Source organism: Ambystoma mexicanum, chromosome 9, assembly GCF_040938575.1.
Source record: "Ambystoma mexicanum isolate Mex_15411 chromosome 9, UKY_AmexF1_1, whole genome shotgun sequence".
NCBI lineage: Eukaryota > Metazoa > Chordata > Amphibia > Caudata > Ambystomatidae > Ambystoma > Ambystoma mexicanum.
Genome location: NC_090931.1, coordinates 707,876,963 through 707,895,213, shown reverse-complemented (window position 1 = coordinate 707,895,213; position 18,251 = coordinate 707,876,963). Strand labels below are relative to the sequence as shown.

The window sequence follows — 18,251 nt, the reverse complement described above, 5'->3', positions numbered from 1 at the left end:
GAGCAGTTAATGTGTTGATATTCGACTCTGTCTTCTCAGCTACAGTTTCTTCCTGTGTTGCATTTGGGCTGAATACAGCAGGTGTTTCAGCCAGTTGGAGAACCTGCGCTGGGCTTTCAAGTATTTGGATGTCTTCAGTGCTTGAGAGATTTAGAGTGCTCAGTCTTGGAGCATTCATGTCCAGAGCAGAGTGGCAATTGTCATAAACATCCTGCTGGCAGGCATCCTCTGAGGGGGTTGATGATATATCATTTAGTTCATGAGTGGCTTTCTCAGGGACTATTTCAGTGGCCCCAAAATGGTCTTTTATTTTTTTGTGAATTTTATTTGTTGTTATCGTGTATTCTAGCCCTTTTTTCCACTTATCAGTTAGGGAGGGTTCAGAATCCAAGGTCTCTACACATCTGGCAGGCGTAGAGGCAAGGGAGAAGCATGGATTTACATGCACAAGCGCTTGGATTCGTGTTTGCGATTCCCCAACCTCTGTCCTTTTGTCCGTACTGTTTTCATCAATAGGGCATTTAGCTCCACTTTCCAATTGAGATTTCCTCAATTCCGGGTCCTCCCATTCTAGGGGTCCCGTCTCATCCTGAGATGGAGTGCTCCTTAATTTCATGAGGCGGTTTCACAAATAGAGAGCAGAAATGAGATTAGATATCAGAAATTTCAAAGGTCCGCCAGCAGGGGGAAATGTAAGGCACAGAGCAGCTGCGTCTTTTGCGTGTGTTAGAACAAAGCCCACGCGTGGACGCAGAGCACAGTGAAACTGTGAGAGCACACTTCTGCGGCTGCAATGTTTAGAGGCGCCGCTCTACTCCACCCCCGCTTTGTCAGTTAAGGATCAAGCCGCAATGGAGCCGATCGGCTCAGTTGTTAGAGGGCCCAGCAGACGCCGAATGGCGCTCCTCCCACTGCCTGCACGGAGAGTAATCGCAATACTACAGCCGGCGGCTCAAAGGCTTCAAAGCCCGCAGTCGCCGCTCAGCCCCTCTCCTGCGTCCCGCGCTGAGATGGAATGGAGGTTGTATTCGAACGGGGATGTATCCCGTAACCGTTCTACAAGGTATCTCTAACTCCTCACACACGCCGGCTCTTTCAGATGTTTTAAACGTGTAAAGGAAACACCGACACGTTTCAATTACTCAAGCAATTACATTGGACACTCGCTGAGTTTAAAAGACGGACAATAGCAAAATCCACCAGTTCCACTGCACTAATTCGTAGATATCGCGAAAATGTCAATAGGGCAGTCCTAGTTCAAGGCAATGCAGATTTTACCTGGTAGTTAAGGGTGGGTGGATAGTCCAGCGGAGTTCCCCGCCTTGCCTCCGCCGACTGCACAGACTGCAGTGACTGCTTCCACTTACACACCACTTCGCTCCGCTTCGCGGTCCTGGGAGTTTTTAACTCCTGCACAGCCAGTAGTGGTAAACAGAGAGGTAGGACTCCAACCAAGTTGCTGCACAGATTTCCAAACGAAAAAGCTGGAGACTGCAGTGACTGCTTCCACTTACACACCAATGAGTATTTTGGTAATTAAGTTTTGGCATTTTTTTTTACTTTTTCTTTTTTAGAATAAATCAACAATGTTTATGGAGATTGTAATGTGATGTCCCTTTTAATGTACTGACAATCTTTCTTTTCTATTTTAAACTTTGTTCTGATTATGTTGAAATTGAATTACGGATTTGTACTGTACTGTTTGATCTTAGTTGTATACTGTTAAGGTGGAACTTGTTTTAACCAATAAACAATGAAAAAAATATATATACATTGTGCACTCACTTTTTTTTAACGGTAAATCTTTGAAATTAATTGCATCCCTCGATTGCATTGGGGCTTGCCACCATGCAAAATAAGGCATGTCCTTTGCCTGTGAATATGTTTGTATTATTGTACCATGCACACATTCAAAGAGACCATAAGAATGTTTACTAAATCTCTGCCACACTGATGGTCTGAGGGACCTCTAGTGCAGGTGCAGCTAGCACAGGTCTAAAATCATAAAACACCCTGGGCCTCCTACTACTACACTCGTTTGCATTACACGCTTCTTCTTTGCATTTTGACCCTTCCCCCCAAGTCAACATACCAGTCTTTTCTTTTTCCATCATTGCATGCCTTTCTTCCTTATATGCCTGGCCTCTACTGCTCAGACATCTGCTCTCACCACCTGCATGGATTCACAGACCCCTAATTCTGACCATGCCTCTGACGGATCCGGGTCTCACTTCTGGCCAGCCCATTGACACAAGCATCACCTGAGGGTATTGACTCTTCACCGCAGATAAAACAGGAACACAGCATGGGGTCACAATGCCGCTACTGCCAGGCTGCACCATCCTGCAAACGCTCAACTATGACGGAATGATTGGCAGATGTTATTGGTCACCCACTTCTTCCACCAATGCCAGTGTTCAGAGAATCACCACTGACAAAACAGCTGAAGGATTCTGGAGGAGTCGTGATGTTTCTGCCACACGGTGTCACTGGTCACTGCACCTCAGAGAGTGGTGGCCGATTAATTAGGTACCAACAAGAAGGAGTAACCCAGAATCCCCTTGTTGCTAAGCACAGGGATGGGGAAAGGTGCTGCATAGTCCAGAAACTCAGTTTGAGAAAACATTTTCAAGTCCTCAAACTCACAAAAGCTTCTTTATTGATTGGCTGGATTCAGAGCAGAGGAAAACAAACCTCTCAATGCATCCCCATCAGTGTATAGAATGCATTTGTGAACTGTGCAGATAGTTATATAGGCTCAATCACAAAAGAAAAATGTGAACATATTCACAACCGGCACTTGTAGGTGTGCATGCTGTGAGCACCCACACGATCTCGTGTAACAACATTAGCAGACACAGAGAGGCAGTTATAGGGTGGTCTAAGAAATCACTTTTTCACAGAAGATGTCTTCCTCATTGTCTGCAACTCGGGGTTGGTGTATGTTAAACGTAACTGCAGCCAACTTCTCCTCTCCCTAAGTGAGTGGGGAGTGAAACCATAATGTGCAAAAGTAGCCCTGACCTGCATGAGAAAAGATTACCAATGTTGTATTTTACCAGTTTCAACTGGAAATATTACATATTGGCAAATTCTCTGAAATGCCCAAGATTTCACTCTCTAAAACATTTGCAGGGGCCTGCTGTCCCTAGAAGGCTGCAGTCCACGCCTATGGATCCGATCAAGACAAGTGTAAGAGCCAGGAGCCCGCCCAGACTTTCTTAACATTGTAAAGACTGGGAAGACGCAGTCAGCCCTTCATCCTCCCAAAGTCATTAAAATGAGTACCATTGAGTTGGGCAACAATAAAAACAACAAACACGCATTTGCAGTAGCAATATGGACACTAGGAGTAATGTTGCACTCTTCAAATACATATATACATGTAAGTTAAATATGCACCGCACAACAAACTCACTCAGAGCGTGCACGTTTCACTTTTGCATCAAGGTTTGCGCATTTTACATGTCAATCCAGGTCTGCACTGAGCAGATCTGAATTGACCCTTAGAGAAAATAACCCTTGTTTGTCCGTGTTTGTATGCATTGGTGTTGATACAGTGCAATCCTGGCCAGAAGGCAGGGGATTACTGTCCAAGCATGGAGGAACGGTTGAAGATCTAGTACAGGTTTGGGAGCATATTTGAAATCCTTAGAGGATAGAGAGGTGGATGGTTGTTTATCTGTGCCAAGCAAACCCCTGGGGCTATACTGCCCTTTACTAGTGTGGCAAACTAACCAATCGATCAATAAGCAGCTGGTATGAGGTCGTTTGAAGAGAAAGGTTTTTGATTTCTTCTGAAATGCATGAGATGGGGAGCCACTCTGACATGAGTTGGGGTGTTCTTCTAGAGTTCTGGAGAGAAAGCATATTTCCTGGTCTTTTATTGATTTGAGTCTGACAGTGTCATCGCTTCTTCACTGGTATTGTTCCCTGGGTATAATGGTTATTTGTATGGCTAGATAGTGAGGTGCATTGGCTTTGATAGCCTTGGAGGATTCTTTGAAGCATACCATCAAACATTTTTATATTCTAGAAACTTGCTCTGTAGAAAACCTCTGCCAGCACACCGTGAATTGTTTTGTTGATGTTGCTATTTTTTCTTAATAAATCATCGTCTTGAGACTTAAATAGAGATGGCAATAAGTGAGAACCGTCTTGGATTGAGGTGATGTTGCTGAGTACTTGACACTAATCTTCATCACCTTGAATCCTGATTTTCTCTTGGATTTTGTTATGCTTTTCTTGAATTTTTGCGTTTTCTGAATTAGTGAATAATTGTCACACAGAACTGATATTTTGCACATTTCCACTTGTCTAATAACTGTTTCCATTACAGATCATCTTTTACGAGGACAGACACTTTGGAGGGCGCTCATATGAGTGCAGCGCTGACTGTGCAGACCTGCACTCCTACTTCAGCCGCTGCAACTCACTCAGAGTGGAAAGTGGAAACTGGATGCTCTATGAGCACCCCAACTACAGGGGGCACCAGTACTACCTGAAGAGGGGAGAGTACCCTGATTATCAGCAGTGGATGGGCTACAACGACTCCATCCGTTCCTGTCGTATGATCCCAGAAGTAAGCGCTAATTAATTTAATCATTCACTAGGTGAAAGATATATGTTTTTTTTTACATTATTGAGAAACAATTGGGCAATATATTTATTTTTTAATTTTATTTTTGGATTTGTAGAGCGCACTGCAGCCCACAGGCATTGAGGCGCTATCAAGGATACTTACGAAGGCTTGCTTGAGGGTTACATTAAGCGGCCCAGGAATGAAACTTAAAGACAGTTGCTTACAGGGTTAAATTACAAAGTACAGTATTCTACATCGCAAAGTGTGTCAAATTCAGTGAGGAAGCATATGTAAAAAATCGCACATGGGGATAAGCCCTCTAGACAAAGAGTCTAGTTTTTAAGGCCTTGTGGAAGGCAGCATGAGACTCGAATTATATGTATTCAATTAGCAGTTTTATACGAATATTATGCCACAAATGATACTGTGACTTTTTGGATTACTTTCTTTGATCAAAGTAAGACGATGGAACTTCAAATGTGAAATCAATGTACCATCGCATAAGATTTCCGGGTAGTTTAATAAAAGGTATCAAAATGTGTATTTTGTTTTATTTTAAAACTGGACTAACAGGTATCAAATAATACTTTGGACATTAGTAACCCTACATATGTCCCAGTCTAGTTCCACAACAGATCTTCCAGGACAGTAATGACAAAATAGGGAAGGTCCTAAAACTGCCCCTTCAACCATTGTCCCAAGTCAAAATGAACTTTGTAGGCCTATGTTTCTGTAGAGGCGTCACAGTTAAATTCTCATCTCCAAATACTGGAATCCCCACCTTTGACTCAACCTCTTCTCGTCTACCTCGCTTACCCCTCTATACCACAAGAAGCAACTGTCAGACATTTAATGTGGATTAATTTGAGGTATATTTGCACCAGCTCTCAACTTGCGGAGTAAAGTCAAGTGCATCTAACTCTTACTTCCGGTCTTCAAATTTAGATCTACCAACATTAGACAAGCTCCACAAGTTCCTCAAAACACCCAACACACACACAATCCCAAAACACAATCTCCTCCTCCAATCCGCTCTCCATAAGGTAGTCACTGGCCTTCTGCCGATCGACACTGCTTGCCAACTATCGAAGTATGCACAGCAGGAGCATGCTCATTAACGCGTGCTCAATCTCCAAAAACATAGCAGACACTCAAGATCTCTTGCTGCCTCGCAGCATTGGCCTCCATTCACCACTGAAGCATGGCTGGTGTATGTCTATGCCCACGTTGCAACCAAAAGTAATGTCAACACCCAGAAAAATCATTATTAAAAAGACGCAAGGTCAGGGCTCAAGTCGAGAGCACACGTCGCCCACCCACTTTTTTTAGAGGGTGGACTCAGTCCCCCCTAGCTTAAATGAGAAACATTGAATGCCTTCTTTGAAATTATGAATTAAAGCCGCATGATCGAACCACAGTCATCAGATTTGCAGGCCGGGCACTTCACCACTGCACTATATAACCTGATGAAAAACAACAAACAACTAAATGTGAAATGTCCCAGGGAAAACATTTTATTGGTTCTTGGAGTTTAAAACATGCACACCTATTAACGTTTTAAAAAAACATTATTAGAAACAAATATCCTGTATTTGTTTTGTGTGTGTTGATTTTATGAAAGGCAAATTCCATTCGTCCTGTGCAATTTGGGTGGTTATGCAAAGCCAATTTAATGAAATGTGCATATTTCACCTTGATATGCAAATTTCTGGTGACATCACATCCCATTGCGTTTGTTGATGAGTCCCCCCACTTTAATTTTTAGGACTTGACCCCTGCACAAGGTCAACCAGCACATGCCATTGTTCATGAAGATCACATAACCATCAATGACTATACTGCCTTCTCTTTAGCAGAGTTTAAAACCCTTCTCATACTCTGACCATTCAACTACAACCCCCTTCCTTATTCCTCACAGTACAATGGCCAGCTTACAAAACCAAATTGGCATACATGTTGTGTCATTCCATATCCAACATCATTATTGTTCACAATGAGTCATAATCCATATAAATAATACTCTTCAAACAAATGTTCTATGCTCCAGGCACACAACTGATGTGATCGTCTGTTAGGCAGGCCATGCACCTGTCTTAAGTCATCCTTCCTTTCCACAGGGAGAACATCTGGCTATCCTTTTGTTCTTTAAACGGTACCAGTTCCCAGAGAATGTAAGTCTACCCAGGACTAGCAAATCGATCAATATGAATACACCTGAAACCTGCATCAATGTCAATCCTTCTGTCAGGACAGAAACCCACTAACTCATGTTGCGTCACAGACCAACACCTGACTGACTAACTCTAGCCTTTAAAACGGTGGCCCTGGTCAGATCATGGTGGGGTTTCAAAAAGAAGCATCCTGCCAAGTGTTTCACCCCCGCGCTCCCCAGGATACACAGAAAATCACAAAACAGCATCCCTACAAGGATTATGAAATTAAGAAGCTCACATTCCTAATTGCAAAACCTTTCACTTTCACTACAAAAGCATAACTACATCTGTGCCCCCCGCCTCAGAATAAGGTAAACTAAGAAGTTGCAGCAGTACCATCAGCGCCTGGGATACACTCTATGGCAGTTCATTTGAACTCAGTTAAAAGTCATATTATGCAACCTAGTACAGAATTTGAAAGTCAGTTTATCAGTATACATTTAATGTGTTTCCATAAAAACAACATAGTACAACATCAACACTTACATGATCCAGGCACATTTAAAACATGTAAAATGCTGTGCTATGACAATGACAATTGTTGATATTGTTCCTATTCCGCACGTTGCATGACAAGCTTAAAGCCAACAGTTAATGTATCACCCAGGGACCTCATGCTATCAAACAGGTTCGATAATGAGTGTTGCAGTTTTAACTTGCAAGAACACAATGACTGTGATTTCCCGAATTGCATCGCATTCTAAAGGCTGCTAAAAGATAATTTTGCACGTGAAACAAAGAAAACTAAAAATTCACCCAAGAAAGCCCAAAACCTCAGTGCTATCCTAGACTGTTGGAAAGATCCTTACTAGTGTTAAACAAAATAGCTTTGGGACTTCTCGATAGATGGAGCCAAAAACATGAGGTTCTATAGGGTTCATAGACTTAAAGAGTTGCATAGGCAACTACAATCCTATTCCTCTTTACCATCTCCTTCCCTACAACCACAACTGAGGGACAGATTAATATGAATATTAGTCAAGAGAGTGCCCAAATCCATACTCTTGAAGCATTCCAGATACCCGACACACGGGCCGGTGGTTTTAGTGAGAGAACAGGCAGTAGATGGTATCAGTAGTTTATAGGGCCTACCTATCGAAATCAGTCCCTTACTTAAAGACTGGTCTCCGTTATTAAACACGATATAAAAGATTAATCAATGAAGTCTTAATCATGTATAATTACAATCTTTATTACATTACATTTCAGATTCTGGTATCATTTGGCAAACCCTCTCAGTGATAGATCACGTCTTAGTATACCAATCCAACTAAACTCAAGTCTTAAAGCTGCAGTGAGATATGGGGTACCTACCAAGCAGACAATTATCCACTTTGCTTTGGGGAACCTGAGAGGATAATGTCCCCGCTTTTTTCAATGTGTACATTGAATGAGTTTTGCTTAATGCAAGAAATGGCTCCCCACGCATTTTCTTAATAATGTTATATATAGACAATGTTTTTTCCCGGCTCACACTCGACTTGCACATGGACTTCAGAGAAGTATCTTACCATACAACAGTCTTACAGGAGCTAGCATGCTAAATAATGTTCTACAGAGGCTGGAAATGGAAGGGCAAAGCAAAGGAAAAAGGGTGGGAACTGAGAAAATCCTGGAGGTACTACATTTTAAATATCTGGGGCTGTCATTTCTAAGTCATTTGTTATGGTTGTTCCATTTGGAAAAAGTGTCATGCCTATTGCAACAAGTACATGGGGGTATTAAAAGAAATGTGTTTGCCAGTTTGGTAAGTGGCAAGTACATTCTGCCCTAAAAATGTGTGATTTTAAATCTATTCCAATTGGTCTATTTGTAAGGGGCATATGGGGGTCATTATTACTCAACCAACCTCCAGAGTGTGAAAAATGTACGTATTAATGCCTTTTATGGTGTCCCACAATTTATGTCATCATGACTAGTCTCACTATGACTGAGAATCACGTCAATAATAGGTATAGGTGAAGCTATCCAAAGTCAATGTAACAAATAATTGTCTTGCTAATGTTTGGACATCAAGGATGAAAGGGAAACTCTTACCAGTCTTACTAGCATTAATTCAAGGTTCTCCAAATCATCACTTTGCTAAAGATACTTCCCAGCCCCAATTAAGCAAACTAGAAATGTGAACATATAATGGAGGAAGACCATAGATATCAATCAGAGCATGTGGATGAAGAAAACGAAAGGGTGTTGAGATCCATCTCCACAAATGAAACTCCTTTATTAAGTTGATCCGCTATTTCCTTGCTTAATCTATAATCATAAATATAAGGGAGTATTTTCATAAATTAAAAAATCGAGAACAGTAACATTTGTTGATCAATCTGAGTAGACTAATATACACATGCACATTTATAATACACTTGAGTTACACATGTGTTCTAGATCAAATTCCTTTAAAAAATGCCTCTTTTCTGTAATTGATTGAGATATTGATTTTGGTGACGGTTTCTTCTAGGAATATTTTTAGTGGTAAAATACCAGTGGAAGCACATTTAATGTGTCACTCTATTTATTATGATTTAAAAATGGTCTTTCTCATGTCCTTTTTCGTTATCACAGTACCGTGGTACCTTCAGGATCCGGCTGTATGAAAGAAGTGACTTTGGGGGCCAGATGATGGACTTCACTGATGACTGCCCCAATGTTTACGACAGGTTCCACTTCAATGACATCCACTCCTGCAATGTTCAGGATGGGCACTGGATCTTCTATGAAGAGCCCAACTACAGAGGCCGTCAGTACTACCTGAGACCCGGAGAGTACAGAAGATACAGTGACTGGGGAGCCATCAGTCACCGAGTTGGGTCTTTCAGGCGAATGGGATCTTTCTAATTATATAATAAAAACGAAGAACTTTATGCTATGATTTTCATTATAAGTTCTCAATAAAAACTTCTGAACAAAGTTGACTATTTTGTGAATATGATAAATATCATCCGACTTGAACACTGGCCTTGAACAGAGGCGGATGAGTTTGAAACTAGATCGTAGAAGTAAGATCCAGGGTCAGAATGTTTTCCCTGCTCTCCAAGATAAGGGCTTTGTCTTTCCTCACAGGACATCCAACCATCCTGAGATGTACTTGTACTTGACGTCCTTCTGTTGTCCTTCTTGTCTCCCCTCAGTAAAATGCCCACTCAAGACATACCGTCACAGTGGCTCAGGAGTGTTGTCTTGAAGTCAAGCCTTTGACAGTGTTCTGTCTTCCAGATTAGTAAAGCAACTGCAGAACTTTGGGGGATGTCTGAGTGCTTACCCCATACCTTATTTTTGGATTCCATTTTAATTTTCCTCTCTCTTTTTCTCGCTGCCTCCAAGAGCAATGATATTAATCAGTTTGGGGTGCTTTGATGTGTTAGTGAAGCTTCTCCAGCTGAAATGCCTCAAACCTGGTAACAGGATTTTTATTAAGAAAGAGTGTTGACAGGATATACAGGTGGGGCAGTATATTACACTGAATGCACCGTCTCACAAAAGATTTCCAAATAAATGTGTTGCAAATTCAAATCTAACAGTAGAAGCTCCAAAAAGAAGGAACAGTATTATAAATAACACATATAAAAATAACTACGAGTTTCCTGATGTAGGAAGCAAGAAATTGCTGCTTTAAAGATGTCGCCCATTTCAGAGAGGATATGCTGGGAAGGTCTTGCAGGACCTCTCTCCTGTCAGCACCCATTTTCTCCTTGCACAAAAGACAAACATTTCATCATGGTCACTTTCAGTAAATGGATGGGTGAGGGTTCAGAATCATCTTCACATAGGTCAAACTAAAACGAGTGTGTAAAGAGTCCCTCGGGGTACACTGCACAGGTTGATAGGGTGCCGCCTGGGGGCAGACTATCACCATAACACTATCTTCTTAAACTTTATTTCAGCACAATGCCATAAAGGTTATATACAAACACAGACACAATCTTATCGATAAAATACATGAGTGTGTAACCAATATTTAGACAGTTGGCAAATACACTTCCAGTCAATCATGAAAAGAAAATACTGTATATGCACAAGTAAAAGCACATTAATATACATGGTGACACAGCTCAAAGGAACTATGTTCTGTTATCAGATAGAAGACCTCCAGTTATTAAACAATATTCATTTAGATTTCTCTTCTTCTGCAAGCACTTGTTTGATAGGTTGAGACTGCAAATATGGCATCCATTGATCTTGCACTTTTGTATACATTTTCTGCAGCAGTCAGTGTTCGGATACCTCTATTTATTAAACAGGATTTCAAATTCCTTGACCTGATAGCAGCATAATGAGGGCACACACAAAGAAAGTGCTGTAGCGGCTCCCTTTCAGTACCACAGAAAGCACACATGGATGAATCTTTACTATCCCACCCAGCTTTAACCACTGCCAGAGGTAGATTACCTCATTGCAACTTCATGAACAAAGAACCTTCATCGGATCCTCAGTCAGATACAAGTACTCTTCAAGAGCAAAACTATCTTTGATATACAAATAAGCACATGCCATTGACAAATGTCAACATTTTGTAACAAATTCTCCCTAGATCCATTTGGTATAAGCGTTAGTAACACTTTGTCTACTACTTTCAGTAATGGACTTTGGCCTGTCCACAACTCTTACAATTTCAACAAATAAAGAGACCACCTGCTATGGGCAAACCATTTTAAGAAACTTGTCCTTTCATAAGAGAAAACGTCTATCAGGGCCTGCCTATACTTCATGAGAGTCTCACTCGGCCAAATATAAACCCAGAATAGTAATTGCTCTGGGGCTATTTGATATGTGATACACAACTGGCCTGGTTCCATATGTGGTGGAATATTTGGAGTGCTATTAAGAACCTGTTGTAACCTTTTAAAAACATATTTTCAGTTAGTAAAAGAATATTAGATTTAGTTTGGCCCCAGATTTCTGTGCAATACAAAGTGCCTACCACCCGTGCCCTGTATATGTTCAATGCTGGTGCAGTGGAATTGTTCTTAACTCTATTCGCAATAGACAAAGTCCCATTACATTTTCTTCCTAGAGCCAAATTAACCTTAGGCACATGTTCTTGCCATGTACCATCTGCAGCAATCCTAATACCTGAATAATCAAAATGACCCACTTCGTCAATCTTCATGCCTTCTATGCTAATATTCAGACATGTCCGCCGCCCTAATTACCTTAATTTTATTAGCATCAACTTCCAGGCCTTTAGCCCTACAAACGTTAACACAATGAGTGGTATATTTCCTCAACCCTGATGGCGTGCGGGACAGGATAACAACGTCATCCGCAAAAAACAAGATTCCAATCTTTTCAACCTCTAAACATGGGGCATCAGATGTATCCACTGGAAACTTCAATAACATCCCATCAAAACAAAAGATTAAAAAGCAGGGGGGCAAGTATGCAACCTCGTCTTACATCCTTCTCAACTGCAAAGTTCTTAGTGGTCTCACCACCCAAACCCCACCTCAATAGACATCTATTATTGCTTTCAGCAAAAGGGGGGCACCCCCTTGACAACTAGAGCTTGCCATAACGCTAATCACGGAAGGGTATTGAAGGCTTCTCTTAAGTCAATGAAAAGGAGATGTAAGTTATCTACTTTAACAGTGACATATTTATCAATCAATAAGTTATCTCTCAAAGCCTGGTTAAGCATACTCGCACCGTTGGAGAAACCTGCTTGCAGGTGAATCAAGACCCCATGCTCTTGAGACCACCCTTCCAGTTTTGTTTGCAGAGTTATCCCAATAATGTCACTACTAGCGTCTATTAGGGCAATCAGCCTGTAATTGTCAGGTTTCCCTGCATCACACTTTTTAAAAACAGTACAATTTCTGCCGCATTCCATAGAGAGTGGTTTATGGAAATCACATAATATGAAATCCACCACTGCCTTAACCACTAACCAGCTACCACATCCCACACTCAAACAAGAAGTCATACTCAATCGATGTACTATACATCAATACAAATTTAAATGATTAGAGAGAATATCATCTTAAAAACTAATTAAGGCAACATTCCTGTCACCAAGAGATATCCCAGAAAAGTGCATCTCCCAGCAGCAATCCTGAAGTTATTGGCAACATTATCAAGTCCCTAGAACCTTTTACTGATGACATCATCCCCTTCACTAATGTGAAACCCCTCTTGGTAGTCACAATAAATGTAATGTTCAACATAGGTAACATATTACTTTCTATTTTTACTTTACCTTGACTCTAACCAAGGAACAAGAAACCTCCAACATTATCAGAAACCTAAAGCCATCCAGATGCAAAAGATCCATCTGTCTAGCAGTAGTCATTAAAGATTGCACTGATACCCTAGTTCCATTTATCACTAAATTCATTAACGCACCATTCTCCACGCACCAGGTCCCGGCCTGCCTCAAGGAATCCTGGGTTCTCCCCTCCTGAAAAAAACCATCCCTTGACCCTGCATTGCCCACAACTATCGCCCAGTCACCACAGTACCGTCCTTGCTTAAGATCCTAGACAGAGCAGCCTACAACCAGATCTAATACTATTTAAAATCTAACCACATCCTAGGGGTGCGGCAGCCAGGGCTACGACTGGGTCATAGCACTGAGTCATCATTATTAGATCTGAAAATCATAATGGACACCTTCAAAGATGAGGGCAAACCAGCACTCCTCCTACTACTGGACCTGTCTGCAGCGTTCAATCTAGTTAACCACAAAACCCTCTGCAACCACCTCACTTCTGCAGCAAACTTCTCTCAGGAAACTTCACTTAAGATTTTCTCTTTCCAAGAAGACTGATTCATGAGAGTTTTCTCAGACACGGCATCTGCCTCTCCCATCCCCATACCCTGTGGCGTCCCCCAAGGATCCTGTGTCTCCCCCTCCCTGTACAATATTTTCAAAAAGCCATTATTTGATCTCCTGGATGACCTTGGCGTATCATACACTAACTACGCTGATGACACCCAAATCCTCCTTCCCCTCTCTGACGTGAACGACGAAGACACCCAAATGATTTACAAAATATACAGTCGTGGAGGGCATCCAATCACCTCTGCCTCAACGATGAGAATGATGGAGATACTGCTTGTGGGCTCATCTGCAATGTTAGAAAAACTCAGCCCAAAATTCTCTTCATTCTGGATAGATGGTATCCAGATCCTGATCTCTGAGGTGGTTAAAATGCAGGGAGTACATCTGGATTCCTCCCTTTCCCTCAGCAAACAAGTCAATTCAATTGCATCCTCAGCTGCCTACAAGGCAAAGCTCATCAATGCAGCCAGACAATTCCTTACCACAGAGAGCTGCATGACCATTGCCAGAGCAATAACGGGTGCTAGAGTGGACTACTGTAATGTCTTATTTGCGGGAACCTCCCAATAGAACCTAAACAAACTACACATTATCCAGAACAATGCACTACGAGCGGCACAGAACATCCCAAAAAAGAACCACACCAAAGCAGCTAGAAAAAAGGCGCACTGGCTCCCTATCCAGGAAAGGATTATTTTCAAAATCCTCTCGATCACGCATAAATGTCTGAGCAAAACTGCCCCACAACGCCGATCACAAAAAATAGAAGGTCCCAAGTCTAACAGACCAGTAAAACCCATCTACACCCACAGACTTGTTCTACCTAAAGTCAAAAAAGCCAAAGGAGGGGGGGGGGGGGGTAAGCTTCCCATCTGTTGTGACAAGACATTGAAACTCCCTGCACTGGAACCAAGATCTGAGGATTCGTACTGGGCTTTCCGTCAAAACCCTGAAAACATGGTTATTTGCCTAATGCCCCCCCCTGAACAATGTTCCTAATGTACTCAATGCGATTGTTATTCTAACCTAAGTTTTCCCTTTTGAAGTTGCTACATGTAACTGGTCTGCAACAGCACGCTGATGCCTCAAGGTTTAGGTACATTACAAATGCAAGAATAAAATAAATGATTAATATGGCAAAATTCTTGCCTGCTGGAACAAAAACAATGAGACTCATATGACCTTGCCGACTACTATTCAATCATCTATGACTTCTCCTCAGCAAAGCGATATTGCCTCATGATTTCATGGCCTAATATACTAGCATGTGCTTCGGCAAAGTTGCAACTCTGGATTCCACCCAAGATACAGCACATTAACAGCCACCAAACAAGTAGTCAAGAATCCCTAACAGATCCTTTATCAAGTAACTCAATGCCTAGGGGTTCTCGTTGACATGTCCACCACCTTCAACACAGTTGATCCCAAAATCCTATTTTCTACTCTCTCCGGTGCATTCCCACAAATTTTTTCAATAGTTTAACAACATGCCCGATGGGGTGACAACATTAGTACACATGGGATCCCCCGATAACTGACTTCTACCAGTCACATGTGGAGCCAGAAGGACTAACTTCCATGTCCTATGCTCTTCAATCTCTGCATGGAATCCCTGGTTTCCTGCTAGATGATTAGGGGATCTTCATAGCCAGTGCACTAACAACACCAGGTTTTACTGCCAAAAGGTAACCTATGTCTAAGTACCTACCTCCACCTCATCTAGCTGTGCATGTCCATGGGGTCAATTTGAGCTGAAACCCAACAAATCTGTTTCCTGTTTTCAGAGTTGGTTAGCACAACTGCCATAGATGACAGAACACAGCAACTCTCACAGACTCAAAGACATCTCAAGGGTTTTTATTTGAAGAACCAAAAAGGTGTCATGAACCGCCGAATTCGTCCATTCTGGACTTCATGGTCCATGATGCACCACGGTATGAACTCAGTGATCCTTCCAACATGGCCGACGGTCTTGAAACGCCACACTCCAGTCCTTGCGCGTAATGTTCGACTTCCTAGAAAACAGTTACGCCCCTGCGGCTCTGTGCGTCTCAACGCTACTGCTTGGAGTAGTTAGATGTGTGTTGTTGAAGTCTGCTTCCTTGTCCTTTCCAATTCCCTTTTTCCTTTCTTCTTTGTTCCTGGAGCCCCTTCCAAATCCCTCCTTACCTCTTGCCCATGCCTTTTCCTTGATTAGTCCTGTGCTCGGTCCTACGGTGCTTCGGACACGCTCCGAGCCTGGAACTGTACCCCTTTTCCTGGCTTCACGTCCTGGATTCTGAACGCAACCCGGCGAAGGAGAGCCTGCTATCTCACGCTGGAAGCAGAAGACTCGCGCCCAGGCCTATACAAGTCTCGGGCAGTGAGAAAGAAGGAAGTCACTCCCAAGAAGGTCACAAGCAAAGAGAAACAGGTGAGAAGGAAAGAAACTTGTGACAAAAGGGGCTTAGGAATCCCTGAAATCCAGGACGGTGTCTAGAGATCGGAAAACCCTACTGTCTTAAATTCTGCCTGTCTAGTGATGATGGCCTAAGGGCAAATTCCCTTGCAATCTTCCTCTGAGAACAATCTAGATAGCCCCTAACATCAGTTTACCAAGGAAATTCAGTATGAGAAAAGTTACCTTTCAGACACTGAGGCCCCACCTGGTTCTTCCCTGTCACATGTGTGCACTTCTCACCCTGATGCTCTATTTATCCTTTCCCTTATGTTTATCCTCCTTCCATGTTTCCACTGACTTGTCTTTGTCTCTCCATCTCTACCACTCTTCACCCACTGTCCCACCAAAATTGTCTCTATCCCTCACTCTCTCTCTCTAGTTCCTGCCTCTCTCTAACACTCCCCTCCCCTCTCCATATCACAACTGCTCTCCCCTTTCCACGCCACTACTACTCTTCCCTCTCAATGTAGCTTTACTATATATATATATATATATATGCTTTGCGGGTCGACTACCGAAATACGGTCCAAACACACCAAGAAGGTGATGTGTACTGAACAATACAGGAATAACGTTGAATTACTTCTGAAATATTTAATCGAAATTGAGCATTTGAGAGGCTAATAGATGTAATGATGTCTGGACATCATTGCTACCGACATATTGGGTAATAGGATATATGATATCATCAGTAGTTAACCACATTTGTATATGTATTGCCACAGGATCCGAGGGTTCTCAAAGTGTTGCGAGGAAAATTTCCCAGACACAGAAGCAGTACTTATACAGCATTATTGGGCCGAGACTGATAGCAGTCAATACAGAGGATACCAAAAGGTAATCCTCCAATTATCAATACTTAAAATGATACAAATTGACACAACAAGGCACAAGATCTTTCACCATAGGATTCAATCTATTAACCAGCAGTGGGTGCGAAATCAGGGATCACTAATATTACACATATACTGGTCAAGCACAGTGCAAGTTGGTCAATGACTAACAGTATTTCTGCTGTACACACAATATGGGATGCACCCATAATCATAGCAAGGGTAATCAACCTGTTATACAATGCATGTATGAAATATGAGCACATTGCATGCCATCATTGCAATTTTATGTTTTCTCCTCTAGTCTTGTGTTGCTCACTCACAGGAGGATCATGCATCCATCAAATAAATGTTCAGAATATGGAATTAAGTTTGACAAGCGTAGAATATGTATGAAATGTCTAGCCTAGAAAAAGCCTATATTTTGGCAAAACATTTGCTCTTGCACCAGTTGCTTAATGTTGAGATAAGTTCAAGGTGCACCGGTCCATTGGTGCCAAAGAATAAAATATTTTCACTAAACAATTTCAAAACATAATGTTCATCGCTCATATGAGTCTTTTTTATTTAAAATACGACAACTGTGTACACTAGCTTTCTGGGAGGCATGTTCACTGAAGCTGTTTCAGATGTTACAGTCTTCTCCCAAATGGATGCTGCCAGTTGATTAATTACAGAATATAGTTCAATGCTTTCCTTGAAGTAACCTTATTCTATATAAAAACCTCTCCCAGGTTGGCGCTTCATACCCTAACACTGTTCTTAGCATTGCACTCTAATATAGGATTGGCGTTATCGCATATTTGCTTAGTTTGAGCCTTTACCAGGCTGATGGGCACACATAGTCTTGTGTTCAGTAAATACATGTGAACATTTTGATGGACCACATGCTTACCATCCTATCAATATTGAATGAGCTAGAATGGGCCTAAGACCGGCTACTTTTATAGGGATTCAAAAGGACTGAACCCTGTCAACTATTGAGGTGATTCATGATAATGAAGATCAGGAAGGGAAGATATATCTTGTACTGCTGGCCATGCCTCTCAGCATTTCCTGAGGGTCCATTGGACCATGCACATAGACATTTGCTCATAAGGTTTTTATATTGATCTGTGAAGTCTGATGTGGTAGACGATGAGCATGATACTGCTCAGGAATCGAGCACCTCTGTGGGAGTTCACATCTCAGGGATCCAACACCATAGAAGCTCCCCATCAATTTCCCTGCCCCCGCCATGGTGTAGATGCACCTTAATGCGTCTGCTCAGGGTATCTTGTGGCATAGTTCATGACAACAAGGATGAAACTCTTGCTAGTACCATTTGTTGAAAGAGGGGACCAACAATGTTTATTTCCACAAATGTGAATGGCACCCTAACAACTCACAGAGGAATTTAGTGAGT

General features: G+C 41.9%; 1 protein-coding gene across 1 annotated transcript; it reads left to right on the top strand.

Moving 5' to 3' along the window:
• Positions 1–851: 851 nt before the first annotated feature.
• LOC138487381 (gamma-crystallin-3-like) lies at positions 852–9,630 on the top strand. The gene is made up of 3 exons (XM_069613953.1): positions 852–1,040; positions 4,340–4,582; positions 9,358–9,630. The coding sequence occupies exons 1-3, from the start codon at positions 852–854 to the stop codon at positions 9,628–9,630; spliced, it is 705 nt and encodes a 234-aa protein (XP_069470054.1).
• The last annotated feature ends 8,621 nt before the right edge of the window (positions 9,631–18,251 follow it).

Bases quoted from the DNA above. Each gene is read 5' to 3' on its own strand.
- LOC138487381 (XM_069613953.1), top strand. From the start codon at position 852: ATGGAGCCGATCGGCTCAGTTGTTAGAGGGCCCAGCAGACGCCGAATG. The intron at 1,041-4,339 runs GTATCCCGTAAC...TTTCCATTACAG, and splicing joins GGTTGTATTCGAACGGGGAT to ATCATCTTTTACGAGGACAG. The intron at 4,583-9,357 runs GTAAGCGCTAAT...TCGTTATCACAG, and splicing joins CCTGTCGTATGATCCCAGAA to TACCGTGGTACCTTCAGGAT.